The 23714-nt window shown below is 43.8% G+C and overlaps 1 protein-coding gene across 1 annotated transcript in view; it reads left to right on the top strand.

Annotated features, from left to right (window-relative positions):
• The window catches only part of LOC126092658 (polypeptide N-acetylgalactosaminyltransferase 2), a 183719-nt gene that overhangs the window by 159099 nt on the left and 906 nt on the right, over nt 1-23714 (top strand). Inside the window, exons 9-12 of the mRNA XM_049908379.1 lie at nt 8718-8937; nt 14238-14448; nt 17871-17987; nt 21277-23714. The exon at nt 21277-23714 is cut by the window's right edge and continues 906 nt beyond it. Of these exons, the coding sequence (XP_049764336.1) occupies nt 8718-8937; nt 14238-14448; nt 17871-17987; nt 21277-21432 (704 nt within the window). The 3' untranslated portion in view covers nt 21433-23714. The remainder of the gene's footprint in view (nt 1-8717; nt 8938-14237; nt 14449-17870; nt 17988-21276) is intronic.

Genomic DNA, 23714 nt, shown 5'->3' with positions numbered 1-23714 from the left:
TATTTCGTATTTTATTTGCAAAGTCTGTAAAACAATGAAGTAAATATTGGTGAAATGAGCTGAGACAGTAACACTAATTTCTCATGTTTTTGTGTTCTGGTAGTATTCCATAAATATCAGTACGGAGTATCATTAACAACCGATATTATCACAGAAGAGACTGCAAGCCTTGTAATTGTAGCTGTTTTACTTTCGATATAATTAAGTACTATGAATAAAGAAAAAAATAGGACAGTTATTGAGATAAGAGAATAGCATATTAATGTTCCGATTAACCAACACGGTTACACATTAAAGTCAAGAAACTTAAGCCGGCCGATACTGCGCTACTCTCCTCTACCTACCGCCATGCGCTGTGCAATAGCTTACGGAGAATGCAGGTAGGCGTAGTAAAACAGTTGAGGAAATAAGTTTCTGCTTAATACAATACGACATCCATGATAGGGTGCGTTTAGTACATTGTTGCGTTAACGATCGAAGTTTTTATGTAGCAACTTGACACACATTACTCGAAAAAGTGAAGAGATAATCCCGCCAGGTGGCAGCACCGTCGTTTTTTCGTTGGAGAAACATAGAAGGAGGTTTGGGGGGAAGCAGCATTCCAGTATTCTTACAAGTGGAGTGCTGTAACACGCCACCCGTTTATCACCACGTATGCACGCCATACTGTTTGCCGAAGATCAAAGTATAATTTCGAAATTCGAATGCGTCTTTCGCTGTCATGTTAGACCGGAATCTACTTCGCTAATCGGATCAAATGTCGATTTCAAAGTGTCACATGTCTAACCGAATGGATTACGCGAATCTGATGTACCCATTTAGTGAACTCTTAGAAGCGAGATTATCATCAATTTTGTACTTTTTTTAAATAGAGAGAGGAGACTGTTCAAGAAGAGATGTTTAGAAATTTTATCCACGCAAGCCTGTTCTAGTATTCCCCAGATCACGCGCATAATGGAAAATGATTGCGAGCTCATCACAGGTTGAATGTTGTTGTAGTCAGATATTTTTGACGCTTATAATCGATAAAAATATGCCGAACGGATAAAGACATTGCGAGTAATCAACAAAAAGTATTTGTCATGACGCTGTACAGCATTAAATTAATGCTGCCCAAAGCAGTGGCATAGAGTAGGGGTTAAAATATACTCGTGACGTGGAGTTCAAATCCTTTCAGGTATTTTGAAATTTTTATTTTTGAATCTTTATCAAAAAGACTTGATTCGTTATTTTACTCAATTAATTGTATTTATTTGTAGTCCATTGTCGCTTGATTCAATCATCGTATTGACATTATTCGCCCACCACGTTGCAGATGGTTTCAGAACATCGATCTCTTACTTCCCGTTGCAAAGTATAGAATGTTCTGTTACCAGCAAATGATTGTGGACGAGAGCGTTCGCCAGTAAGAGAAAGTGGGTAGAATAATTTACAAATTAGCCTGTTGCAAAGTTTATTACGCTTATCACCAATTAGTTTTTTTAATTCAGAAGATATTTGAGCGTATGTGCGTCTTTTTCGGCAAAGAAGATAAAATTGGTTCTCCACAAATAGACACTTCGTGTTCGTCACAATACTTTTTTCCTTCGCTCCAACGCCAGATCAGTCCATATAAAGAATCGACAGTTTAAAAGGCAAGCAGAAACCTCGTAATTGCCGCATTGCAAGCATTTTGCTTTTTGAGTCATATATGAGAGGGGAACCAAAAATGAAACCAGTCACACCGCTTACATGCACAACAATTAAACGCTGAACGGCACTTTCATTCGACAATAATCCTCGCACACTATCACTTTGCCGATATGTATTTACTGTGGAATGTGCGTGAATCTCGGTTCCATCTAAGTAAACCACTGGCCAATTCGATTCTGATGCTTCTTTCTTCCATAAAAATCTAATGCAGCGTGCGGTTTTTGCAACTGTCCCCTCTTTCGCGGAAAATGTTAATCTTGTTAAATTTTAAAACTGAACCTCACAGCTAAGAGAATTTTTCCAACACATCCCTTGCCAGCCTTGAAGTTCAGCTCCTTGCGGCGGAAACTGAGTACTTTTCGCAAAGTTAGTATTTTTTTAATAATGTTCGTAATTGATAAAACATTTACTCATATCGTTTGTGGATCACCTGTTGTCAGCACCTTGATTCTAATTCTTGGCGTAGAAACCTGAATTTCACTCTGCCTGGGTTCGTGTGCTTCTCTCCGTAATTTGCAAACCATCCTGTTGCTCTGCTTTAACATTTTGGCTGCACGTTCCGCCGCCTTCTCCACCGGCACGAGAAATTCCTTCTCTCCCGCCGCCAACAAATTTCATGACGTTAACCGCAAGCCGTTGCGCGTGCCCTTGAAGAGTATTTCCGTGTCACCTTCCACGCTTGCAGTGCGACGTAACTAGGCGCAAAACTTTAACTGGAATGTGGTTGCACGTAGTCGCGCGCCGCTGTTAGTTCCTGATACGGCCTCGTTACTTGATACGGCCGACTTCCCGGGTAATGTGTTTGAAGTTTCTGTAAATGTGTTCATCAAAGGCAGTATCCTTATTCGCCTTCGAAGTAATCTGCATTGTCCACAGTATACGTTTAGCAGAGATTATAAAGCTTCTGGAAACTATTAGCGAATAGGTTGTTATGGAACTGATCGGTCCATCGACAACTTACATCTCTGGATGTCCGTCGTACTGTGATAGAGACATCTGCGCTCTGCAAGTGTATTTGTAGCCTGCCCTTACTGTGGACCGAGCGAGGTGGCGCAGTGGTTACACACTGGACTCGCATTCGGGAGGACGACGGTTCAATCCCGCGTTCGGCCATCCTGATTTAGGTTTTCCGTGATTTCCCTAAATCGCTCCAGGCAAATGCCGGGATGGTTCCTTTCAAAAGGGCACGGCCGACTTCCTTCCCCATCCTTCCCTCATCCGATGAGACCGATGACCTCGCTGTCTGGTCTCCTTCCCCAAACCAACCAACCAACCAACCTTACTGTGGATCGCCTGTGACGACGTGGATCTGCAGTAGTTACAGTATGTGATGTCTTTGTCGGTCTGTTTATGCGGGACAAATTGGGAAAGAATATTCTGATAACTCAAATCTATGCGAGTAGCAGGGACAATACTGTCCATGTGAAAATCCAATTTCTCCGATACCAGCCCATAAACAAGTGGCGCATTTTGTTCCAGCATCTGTCACGCGTGATCGATCGTCAATGTCGATGCGTTCGTTAACGTCCACCTCTGTAGCTGAGTGGTTTGCGCGGCTCGCTGCCATGCCAAGGGCCGTTGTTTGATTCCCGATACTGCCAGGGATATTTCCCTGTAGGAGGACTGGAACTGGCTGCACTTAGCTTCCTGATACCAATTGAGAAGCTACTCGACCGAATAGTAACGGCTCTCGATCATGAAAACCGACAACAGCCAAGAGAGCGGTTTGCTGACCTCACACCCCCTCTTAACGCATCCAGTGCCGCTACTGGCGGAGGAGGACACTGCGATCGGTTGGTGAGGAAGGGCCCGCCACAGCTTGTGAACGGGGCTTGCCTTTACGTTACGTTCGTTATTAGAACTTGGTACAATACCAACAGTTTTCCTGTTCCCTACAGTACTACCGACATCGCAGAGGTCTCCGTTGCTATTGTATTGTGGAATGTAACAAGGCTTGGTCTTTACTCCTTTTTGTATTGAATTCTGATAAGATCCTTGGTATTCACTGCGGTCCTCTACCGACAGCAGATACGTCTGCTTAAGTGTGTCGGACGGCACGTGATTTTTCTCGGCGTGTGTCTCTACGGCCAGAATGTAAGCCCTTTTATCCGTGTCGGATTCTATATATCGATCAGCGGACAATTAACTTCTCTTGAGACCCTGTCTCATAGTTTGCGGTTTGCACAAAAATTTGTTTACAAAAGTGAGTGAAGCAGTCTGAGATGTTACAAGTACTAGCTAGCACACGCTCGACAGTTAATCTACCATTGCCATAGCCTTTCTCGGAAACTTCGTTTTAGGATGCGGGTGAGAGCAGTAGTCATTTGGACTAGTATTATTATATTACTAATAAGATTACAACAGCTCAACATCTGGCTCACGTCGAGGAATATATTCCCTATTTGTCTTAATTGTCCTGACAAACCCCGACTGCTCTAATTTTGTACAATGCAACTGGTACGTAAACAGCTGGCTTTGTTAAACAGTTAATATACTCGGCCATTTCCGTAAAATTTTCGATACTCACTCGTTTCATTTTTCCAGTCGTGTTGATACTGTCAGTTACATTTACCTAGAATGAGATTTTCACTCTGCAGCTGAGTGTGCGCTGATATGAAACTTCCTGGCAGATTAAAACTGTTTTAATCTGGCAGGAAGTTTCATATCAGCGCACACTCCGCTGCATAGTGAAAATCTCATTCTGGAAACGTCCCCCAGGCTGTGGCTAAGCCATGTCTCCGCAATATTCTTTATTTCAGGAGTGCTAGTACTGCAAGGTTCGCAGGAGAGCTTCTGTAAAGTTTGGAAGGTAGGAGGCGAGGTACTGGCAGAAGTAAAGCTGTGAGGACGGGGCGTGAGTCGTGCTTGGGTAGCTCAGTTGGTAGAGCACTTGCCTCAGGCGGCATGGTAGCTCAGCGTGTTCGGTCAGGGGGTTAGCTACCCTCTGTAATAAAAAAACTGAGTGAACGGATCAACGAACAACCTGAACGGGTGTCATGAGACGTCCACCCCGAACATATACAACGATCAAAATAGAACAAAATGAGATCAACAAAGAATAAAAAGAAAAAAATGGTAATCGTTGTGCAGTTTAAACTTATTTTAAAAAAAGTTGGTAGAGCACTTGCCCGCGAAAGCCAAAGGTCCCGAGTTCGAGTCTCGGTCCGGCACACAGTTTTAATCTGCCAGGAAGTTTTACACTTAACTAGTATGAGTTTCTGCGGCTCGAAGAGAATCCGTTGCTGGGTGAGCACCTTAAAAATTTTCTACACGTAGAAATATCTTCCTGAACAACAAGTGCTCTGTTTAGTCTTCTCTTAAGGCGTGACCGCTACAGCTGGTGATACGCAAAGTATGCGAAAGGTACTCTGTCTCAAGAAATGAGGCCGTTTGCGCCTAATAAGGATCCGTCGGATTAGATTACAAAAGTCATTACACTGATCACATGATAAACGTATTATGTTACAGTTGAGTACCGGTTTTGGTTTCACAGTAATGATCGAATCTAAAAGTGTAGCAGATGTAATGATTATGCGTCTACGTAACACTGATAAATTTTTTATACCTGATGGTGGCTGTAAAGCCGAAACCGGTAATCATTTGTAATAGAATACGAGGCTGTTATGTAATCAAGAACCTACATATTTTGTAGCATTCGAGGAGTGACAGTTTCAGCGATGTGAATGATACATACACATAATGTGCGCGTATGCATACACCTTGATTGACATACGCACATGGTTCAAATGGCTCTGAGCACTATGGGAATTAACATCTGAGGTCATCAGTCCCCTAGACTTAGAACTACTTAGACCAAACTAACCTAAGGACATCACACACACCCATGCCCGAGGCAGGATTGGAACCTGCGACCGTAGCAGCAGCGCGGTTCCGGACTGAAGCGCCTAGAACCGCACGGCCACAACGGCCTACGCACATGGCACAAAAATGTTTTACACCATTTGTTTGCTAACGGTTCATGATATCGAGGTTTTCGGTAAATGGAGGTATCCTTCTCTAAGGGCATTAGGGGTCTCTCTTGCAAAAAAGTATCCGGAAAATGTGCTGATGTTAAAAGGCAAGAGGGAAGGCGTCCGACATCCGCTGTTGCGGTGGAAACTCTTCCAGGTGGGGCTGTCATGCCAGTATTAACGCCCAACGTTGTTAGAATGCCATTTAAAGAGTATCGCGCTCTATTAGAAAAAAATTCTTTCCAAGCCACTGATACGCGATTTTTTCATCCATACATGTTGTACATGGCTGCGGAGATGTGTACGGGCATACTGACGTGCAGCTGTTGAGCAAGTGACCGCCCACATGAGCCAAGGGCTACCACAGTGTCTACTCAATGACCGTTCAGCGAACGTTGCTGCTTGTGGACCTGTGCGGCAGGCGCCTTGTTCATGCACCCATACTGTTTGCTGTTCATCGTCGAGTGCCGTAGCTAAACATCCACTGAGTGGTAACAGGTGGCCGTATGAATCACGTTTTATGCTCGATTGTGGAGATGGCCATTAGCGTGTACGCCGCGAAATGTCTGAAAGGAAATATCCTGCAACAATTGATGAAGCGTTATGGTCTAGAGAATGTCTTTGTGGTATTCCCTGTGTGATGTCGTCCTTCTGGAAGGCGCAATGGATCATCACAAGTTTGCGTCTACCCTTGGAGACCAAGATCACCCCTACAAGCAGTTTGTTCTTCCTCGCCACGACAGCATCTACGATCAGGACAATGCAACGTGTCACGCAGTTCGCAGTGTACAAGCCTGTTTCGAATAGCACCAGGATGAGTTTATCGTACTCCCTTGGTCACCAGACTCCCCGGATTTAAATGCAATCGAGAATCTATGCGAACACCTAGATGGGTCTGTTGGCGCCCTGAATCCTAAGCTAAGATAGCTAGCGCAACACTGGAGTCAGCTTGGCTCAGCATCCCTATTGGTACTTTCCAGAACGTCATTGACTCTCTTCCTGCATATCTCGCAGCGGTCCGCACTACAAAAGGTGGTTATTCTGGCTTTTGGTAGGTGGTCACGTTCATGAGACTGGACAGCGTAGAAATACAGTCCGCAAATTAGAAAGTCTGTTACAAATTCATCGTAATTGTCATCTTTATGATGTGCAAAGGCAAGAGGCAAGGCTTGCAGTATCCGCGGTTGCGGTGTAAACTCCTCCAGGTGGGTCTGTCATGTCAGTATTAACGCCCAACATTGTTAGAATGTCGTTAAAAAGAGTTGTATTAGAAAAAGACTCGTGTTTCAGTGTTTCGGTTTTACAACAGTCAGCAGTATCACTAAAAACAAAAACTATATGCCCGTCACTGCCTATTATAATTTACGTAAAACCTCTTTTAGATATCTTGAACCTTTCACGAGATAAAAGGAGTGTAAATTTTAGTTGCTTTACCGTTATAAAAGATGAAAGAAAACGATACCGGTAAGTTTCGAAGAACTGTACGAGGGTGTATTCTTCTTCTTGTGATAATTTGGCATTATGCCTTATGGTCTATTCTGGGCTCACCATCTCATCCTCGGTCTTCCCACAATGCTTCTTCCAGTAGGTTGGTAGCCTGTCGCTTGTCGTCCAATTCTCTGAGGGGGCGTTCGCAATACATGCTCGTTCCGGCCTTGCATTTGTTGGATTACTTTTCAGTCAATTACTACTGTAAATGGAGGAGAACGAAACAATATGTTTTGCACATGCTTCGACATTTGTATAATCTTGTAATTCTTAATTGAGTTCAATAAATGATTTACGAGAAAATGGCTTTACTCCCAGTTCTTTTCATATTTTTTCATTTCTTATTTTATGAGCCTTTGACTGATCTGAAGAACTTCGTTACAGATGTTTCGAGCTGTCTTACGTCTTTTTGATCTTCATGTCCAACTCTCGGCTCCTTATAGTAATGATGGTAGAGCATGATTTTATAAAATTTCATTTGGGTTTCTCCTCTCGACTTAGTCTTTCATGTTTTTCTTATCGTGCCACGTAAGTGTTGATATACATTATTATTCTTATTTGTATCTGTCTCCTCTACAAAAGTTATGTCATGTGCTAGATACTTTAAGTGGACACTTGTTCTTTTATTGTGTTATTGATAATTATCGTAGATCTTATGTAGTATTTTTCTAAAGAGCCCATTGTTTTTGTTTTTCTTCTCAGATTATAATTTAGGATTATAGTGTTTAATCTATTTACCGCTATTTGTAAATTGTCTTCCCTGACTTGTGTAATTAATTGGTCGTCGTAAAAAGCACCGTAGTTAGTTCAGCTGCCCCATTCTTATATCTAGGACTACGTAGCCTATGTAGATGTTGAACAGTGTTGGTGACAAGTACAGCGTTGCCTTACTCCCTGGTCTGTCTCTCTCTCTGGTGCCAGCTATTTACCAGTATCTGTTGGTATTTTACTATCTTGAGGGACAAATTAAGGTTAGGTGCCCAAGTCACGACATGACATCCCGAAAACGGCTGGGAAAGTAAGTTGTAATTCGCCCAGAGTCTTTGACGATCTCGTAACAGCGTCGAACTCGTTCCATTTCGCTTTGTGAGATTGTTGGGTTTTTCCGCTGTGCAAAAGAGTTCTGCCTACACTTTAACCATCTCCCTGTAACCACTGGCATACGACTACTGCAAGTACTGCCATCGCGTTCTCCTCCATAGTAACACTAATATAGAACACCACTTGGCTCAAAATGTGTTAGTAATTGGAGCCTGTATTGGTGTTCAAAATGGTTCAAATGGATCTAAGCACTATGCGACTTAACATCTGAGGTCATTAGTCCCCTACACTTAGAACTACTTAAACCTAACTAGCCTAGGGACATCACACACATCCATGCCCGAAGCAGGATTCGAACCTGCGACCGTAGCAGCAGTGCGGTTCCGGACAGAAGCGCCTAGAACTGCTCGGCCACAGCGGCCGGCCCTTTTAGTGTTCCATCAGGTGATTTATCATGCGCCAGCCACTAACAGTAGTGGGGTGCAGAGTGTGTGTGTGAAGCGTCGCGTGCGTGTCGTGTTGCAGAGATCTCGTTCCGCGTGTGGCAGTGCGGCGGCAGCCTGGAGATCATCCCGTGCAGCCGCGTGGGCCACGTCTTCCGCAAGCGCCACCCCTACAGCTTCCCCGGCGGCAGCGGCAACGTCTTCGCCAGGAACACGCGGCGCGCCGCCGAGGTCTGGATGGACGAGTTCAAGGAGTACTACTACAGCGCCGTGCCGCTCGCCAAGAACATCCCCTACGGAAAGTGAGTAGCGCCGGCGCCGGCCGAGAAGCTACCTCGTGGGAACTGCCTACTGCTGTAGCGGCACAACCCGTTCACGTGGTTAAAAGAAATTAATATAGAACCTATTTGATCGGTAGGGCGAGGAAGAGATATTTAAGGAATAGGTTGCACATTACCGTAGCTATAACGTCCGTCCTTGTCTCTCTTCCCTGGCGTATATCCCGCCGTAGCGGAGTCCACTCAGCGATCGGGTAATACGGGGTGGTCCACTGATCGTGACCGGGCCAAATATGTCACGAAATAAGCGTCAAACGAAAAAACTACAAAGAACGAAACTTGTCTACCTTGAAGGGGGAAACGAGATGGCGCTATGGTTGGCCCGCTAGATGGCGCTGCCATAGGTCAAACGGATATCAACTGCATTTTCTTAAAAAATAGGAACCCCCATTTTTTATTTCATATTCGTGTAGTACGTAAAGAAATATGAATGTTTTAGTTGGACCACTTTTTTCGCTTTGTGATAGATGGCGCTGTAATAGTCACAAACATATGGCTCACAATTTTAGACGAACGGTTGGTAACAGGTAGGTTTTTTAAATTAAAATACGGAACATAGGTACATTTTATTTCGGTTGTTCCAACGTGATGCATGTACCTTTGTGAACTTATGATTTCTGAGAACGCATGCTGTTACAGCGTCATTACCTGAAAATACCACATTAATGCAATAGATGCTCAGAATGATGTCCGTCAACCTCAATTCATTTGGCAATAAGTGTAACGACATTCCTGTCAACAGCGAGTAGTTCGCCTTCCGTAATGTTCGCTCATGCATTGACAATGCGCTGACGCTTGTGTTCAGGCGTTGTCGGCGGATCACGATGGCAAATATCCTTCAACTTTCCCCACAGAAAGAAATCCGGGGACGCCAAATCCGGTGACCGTGCGGACCATGATATGGTGCTTCGACGACGAATCCACCTGTCATGAAATATGCTATTCAATACCTCTTCAACCGCACGCGAGCTATGTGCCGGACATCCATCATGTTGGAAGTACATCGCCATTCTGTCATGCATTAAAACATCTTGTAGTAACGTCGGTAGAACATTACGTAGGAAATCAGCATACATTGCACCAATTAGATTGCCATCGAATAAATGGGGGCCCATAATGCAGCACCATACATTAACCTGCCAAGGTCGCTGATGTTCCACTTGTCCGCAGCCATCGTGGATTTTCCGTTGCCCAATAGTGCATATTATGCCGGTTTACGTTACCGCTGTTGGTGGATGACGCTTCGTCGCTAAATAGAACGCGTGCAAAAAATCTGTCATCGTCCCGTAATTTGCCCAGTGGCAGAACTGTACACGACGTTCAAAGTCGTCGCCATGCAATTCCTAGTGCATATAAATATGGTATGCGTGCAATCGTGGTGTTGATGTAGCATTCTCAACACCGATGTTTTTGAGATTCTCGATTCTCGCGCAATGTGTCTGCTACTGATGTGCGGATTAGCCGCGATTGCAGCTAAAACACCTACTTGGGCATCATCATTTGTTGCAGGTCGTGGCTGACGTTTCGCATGTGGCTGAACACTTCCTGTTTCCTTGAATACCGTAACTATCCGGCGAACGCTCCGGACACTTGGATGATGTCGTCCAGGACACCGAGCAGCATACATAGCACACGCCCGTTGGGCATTTTGATCACAATAGATGTACATCAACACGATATCGAACTTTTTCGCAATTGGTAAACGGTCCATTTTGACACGGGTAATGTATCACGAAGCAAATACCGTCCGCACTGGCGGAATGTTACGTGATACCACATACTTATACGTTTGTGACTATTACAGCGCCATCTATCACAAAGCGAAAGAAGTGGTCCAACTAGAACATTCGTATTTCTTTACATACTACCCGAGTATGTAATAGAAATGGGGGATCCTATTTAAAAAAAAACGCAGTTGATATCTGTTTGACTTATGGCAACGCCATCATTGGGCTAACCAATGCGCCATCTGGTTTCCACCTTCAAGCTAGACCAGTTTCGTTCTTTGTAGTTTTTTCGTTTGATGCTTATTTCGTGAGATATCAATGGACCACCCTGTATACCTTAGTTTTGTTGCTGGACACGCTCCCAGCTACCACAGTCGTCAGTTAACCTAAGGCAAAAATTTCCATTTTTTATCTAAGGCAAGAAAATCGTGTGCTGTATCTGTCTGTGAATCGTGTGAAGTACGCGCTGTATGTTACGGCAGTTTGACTTTTTATGTACTTTCGGACACTGACCAGCCCAGCATTTGTGTTAAAAATGTGGAAAACCGCTTAAAACCACACTCCAACCGGCCAATATACCAGACCAATGGACGTTAGTCCTCTATTCAGATTCGATCTGGATGACGCTCGTCTCCGTATTTCGCTAGCTAGTGTTGTATTGCTCTTTAAGCTTTAGGAATGGGTCATTATGTACACCCATGTAAATATTTTACATTCCCTTCGACTGAAATCTTACCACGAGCAGGCGAGGAAAAGATAGATGAATGTATGTGGACACTGAACAGGTAACGCAATATGCAGCAAGCAAGTGGAGAGGGAAATTTAAAACAGTATTAGGAGAAGCAGGACCCAAGGCGCCTAAAGGCAATGCAACGAATAGATGGTGAAGGTTGAAAATTTGTACCGGACTGGGACTCTAATACGGATACTCCGCTTTTCTAGAAGGGTTGTCTTAACGACCTGGGCAATCCGGACACGGTGCACTGCCGTTCCGAATTCCCAACCTGTAACGCACACGTAGCGCCCATCTATTAGCTGCTGTGGTTTTCAGCCCAAAGACTGATATGACGCAGCTCTCCATGCTTCTCTATCCTGTGCAAGCTTATTCATCTCCGAGTAACTACTGCAACCTACACCCGTCTGAATCTGGTTTGTGTATTTATCTCTTGGTCTCCGTCTACGATTTTCACCCTCCTCGCTTCCCTCTGATACTAAACTGGTGATAGATTGATGCCTCAGAACGTGTCCTACCAACCGATCCCTTCTTCTAGTCAAGTTGTCCCATAAATTCCTCTTCACTGCATTTCTGTTCAGTACCTCCTCATTAGTTACGTGGTCTACCAGTCTGATCTTCATCATTCGTCTGTAACACCATATTTCGAAAGCTTCTATTCCCTTCTTGTCTACAACTGTTTATCGTCCATGTTTCACTTCCATACATGGCTACACTCAATACAAATACTTTCAGAAAAGAATTCCTGACCGTCAAATCTATACTCGATGTTAACAAATTTTTCTTCTTCAGAAACGCTTTCCTTGTCACCACCAGTCTACGTTTTATACCCTCTCTACTTAGACCGTCATCAGTTATTTTGCTGCCCAAATAGCAAAACTCTTGTACTACTTTAAGCCTCTCAGTTCCTAATCTAATACCCTCAGCATCATCTGATTTAATTCGATTACATTCCATTATCCTCGTTTGCTTGTGCGATTTTGTTTTGCTTGTAGCCCCAATACTCGTAGCATTCGCGAAATCCCGCAGGGACCGGACGTACCTAGACCCGTCCTCGCTAATGGACGAGGGCACTAATTGCACGTGACATGTCGAGAATTTGAGTCGACTGTGAAGCGCGTCCGGATGGCCAGGCGGTTAAGGCAACCGTAATAGAAGAGACTGTTAAGGGAGAATGGAAGCTCAGCAATAGAAAACGGGAGAAAGTCTCACTGAGCTTGCAAGAAAGCTCTAGCTTATGCTGTTGTTATATCTGTTCGTAGGAGTAAATATGGTGCTGCTGCAAATGTTTGTTATCAGGAAAAATGTGTTAATTTTCCGTTGTTACGTATAACCAATACGAAGAAGCATACCGAAGTAGACAATAATTGGTACCATGCCTTAGGAACCGTGATCTCAGTTGCTATAGTGTATGAATGATTGAACACTGTATGGATTACTGTCACTGTTACTAATGATTACCGTTTTCGATCGGCTCAGAAGATCATCATCAAATCTAAGTCGGGAAAAGGAACAGTGAAGCGGCAATATAAAAATTATATAACTGTAACATTACAAACTATGGCGCCACAAGGTGCAGTTTGCCAACAGTGTTGCGAATGACGTAAAAAAATGGTTCAAATGGCTCTGAGCACTATGGGACTTAACGTCGGAGGTCATTAGTCCCCTAGAACTTAGAACTACTTAAACGTAACTAACCTAAGGACATCACACACACCCATTCCCGAGGCAGGGTTCGAACCTGCGACCGTAGCGGTCGTGCGGTTCCAGACTGTAGCGCCTAGAACCGCTCGGCCATCCCGGCCGGCTATGATGAGACACATGATATGTCCGCAAGTCATAAGTCGGTACACTGATACAGTACAATGGAGGTTATTCCATAATAAAATAAAAATAATTTGTAAGATTAAAAATTAAGAAATACGTTGAGCTAATACGTCTCAGAATGTAAGACGTTTTATAGGGTAAAAGATGAAGTACAAGTGCAGGAAAGACTTTCACAGTAAATAACGAAAATATATAATATACAATTTCCAGTGACATTGTTTCCTATATCTAATACTTTATCTTTTACTTTATAACACGTCATACATTCTGAAACTTAATGCTGTAACGTATTTTTTTTATTTCATTAACTATTTTTATTTTGCTATGCATTAATGTCCTATACTCAACGACGTACTGGCTTATGACTTGTGCATATATCACATGACTCACAATGCAATTTTTCTCCTATTGCGTCCTCTGTACTTTAACGTTAGTTTTATGATGTTTATACCACTGTTGACAAACTGCGCGCTGTGGCTCCAGGTATGGTGAGTTCGTGATGTTTTGATACAATTTTTGTTACATTTGATGGTATTATTTGTAATGTTACACTTACATAATTTTTATTTTATCGTCTCTTTCTTTCCTTTTCTCAACATGGATTTGAAGATAATCTGCTGGCGCTTTAAAGCATGTCGTCGACGTCTCCAGTGCTCGTATGGAACAAATTGTCTATGTGGCGGTTAATAGTAAAATAAACGTTACGTCTTTTTCACTTGTTTGATCTTTTCTGCCCACATCCTTTTCCTAATCCATTACATATGGAAACACCTCTATCTTTCTTGCATTGGTACCTGGTGGCCAAAACTGGAACTAATTTGTTTCCCGGATAACGGGCTCTGCATTAATGCATTAGAATATCTATCAAATTTCGCTGTCATGCAATAATTGCAGCCTACACTGGACCACAGTGAGTAGCTGCACTTTAATTAGAACCAAGCGTTGTTTGAGTCTTACTGAGGGTGGCGGTGTTGCAGCGTGGACGACAGGCTGGAGCTGCGGCAGCGCCTGCAGTGCCGGCCCTTCAAGTGGTACCTGCAGCACGTGTACCCGCAGCTGCGCCTGCCCGGCTCCTCGCCCGCGTCGCGCAGCAGCCTGCAGCAGGGCGCCCTCTGCCTCGACACGCTGGGCCACGTGCTCGACGACGGCGCCGGCCTCTACGCCTGCCACAACTCGGGCGGCAACCAGGTGAGCGCTGCTGCGTAGCGGGAAAGCCTAACTGCAGGCGAACCTGGACCAGGGGTTTTTAGATCGTGCGTCACTACTCCCAGGAGCTTCTCAGCCTTATACAGGTTGGGGCACATAAAAGTGGCCCGGAGAGTTCCAGAAGAGGAAAGGCAATACAGTACTGACGTAGCAAATGTGGAAAGTGACCAACATTCATCTCTTGGCGTTTTTGGGTCCTGGTCAGCAAGTTGCTGGAGGCTGGACTGCTGGAATTGCTGCAGTCTGGTCCGAAATGTTCTGGAAGTGCGGTCAATATTGGATGTAAGGATGAGTGAAGGGGGATTGGGAAATGGAGTGAGGTTGATTATGCAAGGAAGTGAAACGACATTTGGACTAAAATCACGGTAGCTTGATAAACAAAACGCGTGAATACTTTTCCCGCAAGTTAAAAAGAAGTACTTTCACTTAACAAGCGCGATTTCTACATGGGCTCTTCTTCAATCTTACGAAGTTGCCTACCGTGTAGCAAAGAACAAGAAATCTCACACCATAGCAGAAGACTTTATTTTACCGACTACTGTGGATGTGGCACGTACATTGCCTTGCAATCTTAAGGATGAGAGAGATAAAGTAACATAATATATTAACCAGTCGGTGGAAACGAATGAAATTGGAGGATTAATTTGCCAGAGGTTTTCCAGAAAGCTGGACATCACGTGAGGTCAGTGTGACTATGTCGCCAAATCGGGATGGCCCCACAATGCGAGGCAGAAAATACGGCGTGTGTCAACCAGCGAGCAGTTACGGTGCACTTTGTCTTTGTTATTACAAAATGGTCCGGAGATAAAGTGTAACCCAGGAGTTTGGTATTGCTAGCAGCGTTTTTTCAAGTGCATGGGGAGCGTTTCAAACCACAGGCACTGCTGCCCGAAGGAAAGCAGTTGGTCTATAAACTTAACGTCAATACTGAGGATAACGTAATAGACGAGGTGAAGGAATTCTGTTACCTATGAAGTAAAATGGCTCACGAAGGACGAATCAAGGAGGGTATAAGAAGCATAGCAACACGGGAGAAGAGGGCAATCCTCGGGAAAAGAACTTCGCTGCCTGAAAGTTAGGGCCTTCTGTGAGGAAGAAAGTTTTGAGGATGTATGGAAGTGGAAACCGGGAGAGAAGAGTGTTGTAAATTAAATGGATAAGTACCGAGAATGTTGTCTACAGAACCGACAAGGAAATGAATCTGTGGATAAGACTATAAGAAGGGGCAGGAAGACGAGACTTGTTGACAAATAGGGAATGGCTTATATGGGGCAGAGTATGTCATAGGCAGCAGAAATTTTAGTGGTAGACAGAGTTTGGAATTTATGCAACAAATAACTGAGGACCTCGGGTATAACTGAGATAATGAGGTTGGCACAGAAAACAGCTGAAGTGCAGTCCATCCACATTGCAAAAATAAAAGTAGATATGTACCTATGTTCGTTCTATGCGATGATGATGATGGTGTTTGGTTTGTGGGCCGCTCAACTGCGTGGTTATCAGCGCCCGTACAATTACCCAATCTTTGCTCAGTCCAATTTCGCCACTTTCCTGGATGATGATGAAATGATGAGGACAACACAAACACCCAGTCATCTCGAGGCAGGTGAAAATCCCTGACCCCGCCGGGAATCGAACCCGGGACCCCGTGCTCGAGAAGCGAGAACGCTACCGCGAGACCACGAGCGGCGGACTGTTCGTTCTAAACCTTGTCCCAAACTACTGGATCAATGTTACGAAGACGTGGCTCACGTATCCCATACAGACCTAAAAGAAACTCTGGGCAGGTGAGAATCGCTCACGTCTCAAAGGGGTGTAGGTGACGAAGAGAGTTGCACACAATGCGAAATACCTCAACATTATTCATCCATTATTTCAGATGGAGAGAATTTAGTCACTTTACATATGATTTCAAATCTTTAAAACTTTTTCTCTCTGACATCCCCTCTCCGTCCCCCTCCGCCATAAGATAATGACAGGAAAAAAAGTTTGTCGCCTACTACATCAAACAAAACTGCCGCATCAGGCATGACGTTTTAACTCATTAATTCTTTACTTTTAACTCTATTGACGACGCATTTTGGAGACAGTATCCACGATATACGCCATTCAATACACCTGAAAATTATATCATTCTACGACATGTTGTTCAGGAGATAAGACGTCATAAACACCGAGGTGCGTGCAAAAGAAATTGCTGGGCCGAAATTCGCTAGAGGTTTAGGTGAAATATGTTGTGTGTCTACACGGGTGAACCTGTGGGTGCGAATCTCCTCCTAAAGACTGGATCGATTTAAATCGAATTTTATACACATGTTGCTTTGTCTGGAATGGAATACTGTGGGGGTAAGAACCACCAACTTTCTATTGGAGTGTGGGTGGTGGACGTAGAAGGGTGGGAGAGGAAGATATAAAGAGGAAGACGGAAGAGACCCACATAGGGGAGGAGGAGGAGGTGGACAGAGAGAGGGGAAGCAGGAAATGGAGAGGGAAGAAGAGGAGTTGGAGAGAAAAAAGAAATTGAAGAGAGAAAGGCAGAGGGGACAGATAAAGGTGGAGGGGGAGATGGACAGAGAGAGGGGAAGGAGGTTGGTGGGTCGATTTGGGGGAGGGACCGAACAGCAGCATCATCGGTCCCATCGGATTAGGGCAGTAAGTTGGCCGTGCCTGTCAAAATGAAATATCTCGGCATTTGCCTTAAGTTATTTAGCGAAATCACGGAAAACCTTAACGAGGATGGCCGGACGCGGGTTTGAACCGTAGTCCTCCCGAATATGAGGCCATTGTGGCAGGAGGAAATGGACGGAAGGAGGGAAGAGGAGGAGATGGACTAATAGATTCCAATAAATACACATCCCGGCAACACCGGGTACTCAGCTAATTAAATAATAAAACACACACACACACCTTTCAGGAAGAGAAGAGAATTTAGAACGTGGACTTCATTTTCTTCTAATACGGGAAAACAAACCTTGGATGTCGCATCGTCTACGTTTGTGAGCCAGTGATTTTTTCCGCGTTGCCATGTGACGATCGTCACAGAAACCATTTGAGATATCAACTGACGTAGCCGCTTGGGAGTGTAACACTCTTTAGCGTACTGCACTTACCTTTTTCGTAAATTTTGCTGTTTGCACTTTTGTACTGGATAATCATTTATCGTATAGGAGAGACCAAAAACTCAGGTATGGTCTTACGGAGCAAAAGCTGTCAACCTTATAGTGCGGGAGCTAGCGAATAAGGCATACCATAGGAACAATTTTAAAAATTTCAGCAGAAAAGAAGCAGCTTTATTTACATAAGGATCAGTTGTTCGTGTGAATATTTTCCAACTACCTTACACTATTAACTGTGTATTTAAAGCGTATCGAAAACTTCCTAAGCGTTACTACTATTTGTTACAGGAGTGGTCGTTGACGAACGAGGGCTACCTCAAACACTACGACGTGTGCCTCACGCTGTCGGACTACAAGCGGGGCGCGCCGCTGCTCATGAAGGTCTGCGACGACCTGGACACGCAGGTGAGTCCTCTGGCTCCACAGCGCAACACAGCACGCCAAAAGGATGTTTGTCACACGTTTCCGTTGACGTATCCCACGAAGTGTGCTGTGTTTCAAATCATTTCTCCAGCCATCGTGAGAACTATTTGTAGCCCTCTAAATTTCTGTTACCATTAACACCTTCAGTTACTTAGATTTCATGAGGAATATTCAATGTGGTACACATTTCTTTAAAGAAATCCGCTACAGGATCTCTGAATTGATAATGTTGATGACGTCACTACTCAGTTGCTGAGGTCTTGGCAATCGCGAACGTTGGTGGGAAAACGCAAACCTTGATGGCAATCCATTTGAAGAATTACATGCATGATGCGTGGGGAATGTGCTGGACATGTAATGGCCTACCTCTTCCCATCCACTAGCCTGGAACATTAAGAGCGCACTCTACTTGCAGTGCCCTTGGGGAAGGGGAACATGCTGCTGAAATCAATTAGCCAGATGCAGATGTGTATGGCGCAAGAGGACAGCACACCTTCACTGATGCTGTGGGGATCGTCACTGAAAAGTAACATAGCCCGTTTCTCAGGTGACACAACAGCCCTTACCAGATATCTAACTTTGGATATAGTCTTCATAAGTGGTAGAACAGAAATATGGGAACACCAAGAACACGTCACCATGCCTAATAAGGTTTAGGCACTCAAAGAGTTTCCAGTCGTCTCGGAACGGTTAATACGAACTCTTATATCATTCTTCTTGCGAAATAGTGACACGTTCAGTTAACGATAATGGAAATAGACAGCGATTACTCACCCTTCTTTCCGAAGCAGACCAGAAAGGCTCAGTAATATTCCTGCCCCATACAGCGATCCTTCCAGATCCAGGAGGAGGTCCTCCTCTATCTTATTCGTGGCCGTGGGTGACCTGCAGGCAGCTTGGCAGGTCTGTAATCTGCTGTTCAGCTCGCTCGATACGCTTTTTGTCAGATTTTCTGCAGACGTTGTGACAGGCTGGCCGATTGTTACGTTCGCGCACTTACTTAATTTCCACTATTCTTGTTAGGCTGTCATTGAAACTACATGCTGCCACATTAGCGACGGTGCCAACAATTTTTTCCCCGCTCGGGAATGGTTTTCGGAGACATCGACCAGAGGCAAGCGTTAAAACATCCGTTAGCATTCTGAATGTTGGTTCTCGGTCACAGTTCCAGCAAGCCAGTGTGGCTCAACTCTTCATACGCTGGACGTACGGTATCGGAAACTTCCTTCTTCATGGAACTCGATAACACAATTTCTGGCGAAGTTCAGATGAACACTACATAAAGTAGACATCCCAGAAAACATTTTAAGGGAAAAAAAGAAGAAATGTGAAGGAGCGATCTATCTTACTTGGTAAAATACTTCCTAAAGCCAAGATCGCATAAATATTTCCTTATTTTCAACTATTGGTTTCGACAGACTTTGCTGTTATCTTTAGGTCTTCAAAATTTTTGTTACAAAATGTGAATTGGAACTTCATGCGAAGTAACGTGTTGGCGGTAAAATGTAGCACATTATACAAAGATTTGTCAGAAAAGGAAAAAAATTCGAAATATGCCGTCCAATGTGAATCATAAATGGATGGAACATGTCAGGCTAACGTAAACAGATGTGACTCTGCGTTTTATTGTATACTGCGTTTTTTATGACGTAAGAATCACTATGAGCGCTGCATATGGCCATGTGTACAAGGTGAGTTTTGATGGTAAAAGGTTTTATATGTGACAAATCTTTGTATGATGTGCTTCATTGTATCCACCGACATTATAACTTGGCGTGACGTTCCTAATCACAAAGAACACATTTTGCAACAAAATTTTGGAAGACCCCTAGATGACAGCAAACTCTGTCGAAACCGGTTGTTGAAAATAAAGAAATACAAGGTGTTTCAAAAAGAATTATCTGATGTCAAAACTCCGTATTTATTGGCAAAAACATATTACAAACACGGTATGCACCGCAAAATAGCCATAAAGTCTCAGAATTTTAGATATCCTATTACAAATGCTTAATGTGTTCGCTAGCAGCAGCACGAACAACATCTAGACAATAGCTAAATTTGTCATAAACTTTACACAATGTATCTGCTTCTACAGGAGTTATGGCGGCTGTTATTGTGTTCTTCAAGTCTCCTGTGTCTCGAGGTAAAGGAGAGATGAACACTTTTCCTTCACATATCCTCACAAGAAGAATCGCATAATACCAGACATTCCTGGTGGCCAAGAATGGAGGGCTGTGTCCTATTCAGCGCTGAAGCAGAGTATCGTTGAAAAACTGACGTACGTGGTGTGCCAGTATGGCGGAGCTCCATCCTGTTGGAAAATGAGTTCACTGGAGTCCTCCTGAAGTCGTGGAAAAGCTAATTCTCCACTATTTGCAGATAGCTTATTCCAGTCACTGTGTTTTCTTCAAAACAGAAGGGACCATACACTTTTCTCGAGAAATGGCACAAGAAACGTTCAACGAAGATGAGTCTCTTTCGTGCTCAATAATGTCATGACGGTTCTGAAGTCACCACAGGTACACGTTATATCAGTTTATTTTACCGCTAACATGAAATATTGCTTCATAACTGAAAATTAACAATGATAATTGACGTATTGTCTTCCATGTCATCTAGCGGAACATTGTTGAAGTCAGGCCGTTTCCTTTTATCACCAGCCCAAAGAGCTTGCACTAATTGCATTTTGTATGGTTTATAGACCAAACGATGCCTTAACACAGATAGTCGTATGAGGCATTGTCAGTTTTCTGCTTGTGAGGCGAGCAGGCTCTCGTGGACTCCACTCAAACGTTCGCCGAACTCTTTACACTATGTTATCAGAAGTGCGAGGTCGACCTGGACTGTTACCTTTGCACAAGCATCCTGTGTCTTCAAATTCCCGATGCCATTGACAGATGTACTGGGTGCAAGCGGATCAGTGCCAGGACGCCGACGAAAATCACACTTGACCGAAATCGCTGACTCATTTTTTGCAAACTGCAGCACACGGAATGCCTTCCCTCGAGCGGACGCCATCTTACTTCTGGCAGACAAAATCTAACGGAAATTAGCTGAAACTCTAGGCCCCGCCAATTCAAAGGACAGCCATTTCCTTCCCGGCGCGTCCATAACCAGGACATTCTTTTTGCAACACCCCGTATTTATGCGATCTTGGCTTTACGAAGCTTTTTAGAAGTTTTCAATGAGGTCGAGCCCCTTAATTCTGGTGCATCGATCCAGCGAGTGTTGGATACAGCGCGATGTTGACCTTGCCGTGTTGTTGTTGCAGCGTTGGCACCAAGTGGACAACCCGGGCCTGATCAAGCACGCGCGCCTCAGCCTATGCCTGGACTCGAGGGACCACGCGTCCCGCGGTCTCACCGTCGAACGCTGCGACTCCCGTGCACCCTCGCAGCAGTGGCGGCTCTCCGTCAAGAGGCTGTGATGACGGCCACCCCCGGGGGTCGCCAGGGGCCCACTGCGACTCGCCGACTACCAGGAGGACGCCGTCGCTGCCTCCATCGCCTCCACTGCCTCTGTGACTGGCAGCTCCAACCTGTCGTCGTCCTCCTACCGCGCAGACACCACCACTGGGGGGAGCTCGTCCACCGCAGGCCCGTGATGCTCTCGCGCCAGTGGGGACACGTCGTGTGTGCGTGACTCTTCCTGTTGCTCACGGACCGGCACACAGCACTTTTCATTGCTGCAAAATAAGCTCCGTGTCTCCAGTTACCAGTGATGGGTCTGGTGTTCAGTGACTCTGACAGCGATCTCGGTTGCAACTCACGTTTTATGAGGTTGCAGGAGGAACACTACTACTGGACACTTTAGTGGAAAGACAGTTGGGCTTTTTATGACATAATGTGTATGTACATGAGGGGAAAATGTGCGTGGCAGTGCCACAGAAATGTATTTGCGTGTGGAACACAGAAAACATGAAGGGTGTTTTGCATTTGCTCCATACCTACTTCAGCAGCAAAATGAACGCAGTAAAGGTGGGCACTGTTGTCGAAGCAATGTGGTTGCACCTGCCCAGAACACGTAGGAGTTTTGAACTGCCAGTCTCTGAAGATGTACAGGGTCTTGGTGAAAAAGCTAGCAGCAGCATTCGATGCTGGAATGTTTTTTAAGGAATTGCTCCTCCATTTTTAAATAAGCATGTTACTTCATACTTGTAGTTTACTACCCACTACACTGGACTAGTCCTGTACTTTCAGTGAGGGCTCATGCTTTTTATATTGTGTCCACTACAGTCTTGTCTTCCAGATTGAATACACCAGAAATTTTCTAGTGGCTGCAGTGCTCTCTGTACATGTACACTACAACTTTACCCCAGTGCATGCACACACTATGTTCTGAATCTCTGATTTATGTGACTCTGTTAAGGAAGTGAGCTGATCCTTTTACTGGTACTGGCCTTGTGATGGATTAACAGTGACTTCAGTGCAGTATGGAGTGCCATATTTGTGCACAGGAGTTTCACCTAAGTGACTGTAAAATTTAAAGCACTTTTAAGATATTGTAACAAAATTTAACACCTTTATATTTTCATCCATCAGTGCGTCTAGCACAGATCAATAAATATTTCAAAATAGGCTAAATTTTGAGAGCCTTCCTTGCTGAAAAAATTAGATTTACTTGTAGTGCCTTTCAAACGATCTTGTGTGAGGGGAAAGCTGTGATAATTTTGTTTTTATCTTTCAGTGGCCTAATTTTGATAGTTACTATTTTCACAGTTACTAAATTGTTTTAAATGTTTCTGCTATGGTGTCATGTTTGTTCATACTGTGCTGTATTTAATAGAACTCTGCATCTACCAAGAAAGATTAAACTGTTGTAATTTTTTTACACATTTTTTCAATGCAGTTCACCTTGCATTTCCTTACTCAGGGGAGAAATCTCTTTTGGTACTGTCACATAAAGTTTTGTTTCCATGTAGTAATTAAGAACTTCCTTATTTTGCTATATAGATTGATGCATTAATTTCAGAACATATGTTTTGGATATATCAAAAATCGTAGTATTAGACCACAGTCATGTAATCAACTAACCATTTTCATCAATATTGCCAACTTTATTCCAGTCAATAGACACATACAATAGTCAACAGATATATTGTTTATGATGCATGACTAAAACACAGCAACATGCAGAAATTTTCATAAGTCCATAGTGCAGTTATGAAAATGGTTGAAAAACGAAATTTATTTTGTAAAGGATCATTATTTGCAGCATACATATTACTTATGGAATGAATTTTGTATTGACCACTTCATGTTATTAGATTATTGTATGATTGTATCAAGTTGTACCGTAATGGCACAAAGGAATTAGAGATGTGGTACAGTGAGCTGTATTAGACTTTTGTGGCAGTATTATAGGTATGGTTTGAGTCACATGTACACACACACGTGTGTGTGTGTGTGTGTGTGTGTGTGTGTGTGTGTGTGTGTGTGTGTTTGTGTGTGTGCGTGTGTTAGAGAGAGAGAGAGAGAGAGAGAGAGAGACAGAGAGAGAGAGCGTAGTAAAGTTGTTTGTTTTAATTTCAATAATTATTGAAGCTGTTCTAGGACAATATTTGGTATGTGTTGTGAGAGTTAACCTTATACTAAAATTCATAAGTTCCAGTGACAAGACTAACATGCTTTTTTTATTATATATTCAGATTGAAAGCAGTTCAATGGAAAGTTTTATCAGTTGTGCCACCATTAGTCTAAAAATATACTG

Source organism: Schistocerca cancellata, chromosome 7 (assembly GCF_023864275.1).
Source record: "Schistocerca cancellata isolate TAMUIC-IGC-003103 chromosome 7, iqSchCanc2.1, whole genome shotgun sequence".
NCBI lineage: Eukaryota > Metazoa > Arthropoda > Insecta > Orthoptera > Acrididae > Schistocerca > Schistocerca cancellata.
Note: the sequence above shows the minus strand (reverse complement) of the source record. Positions and strands in the feature narration are given on the sequence as shown.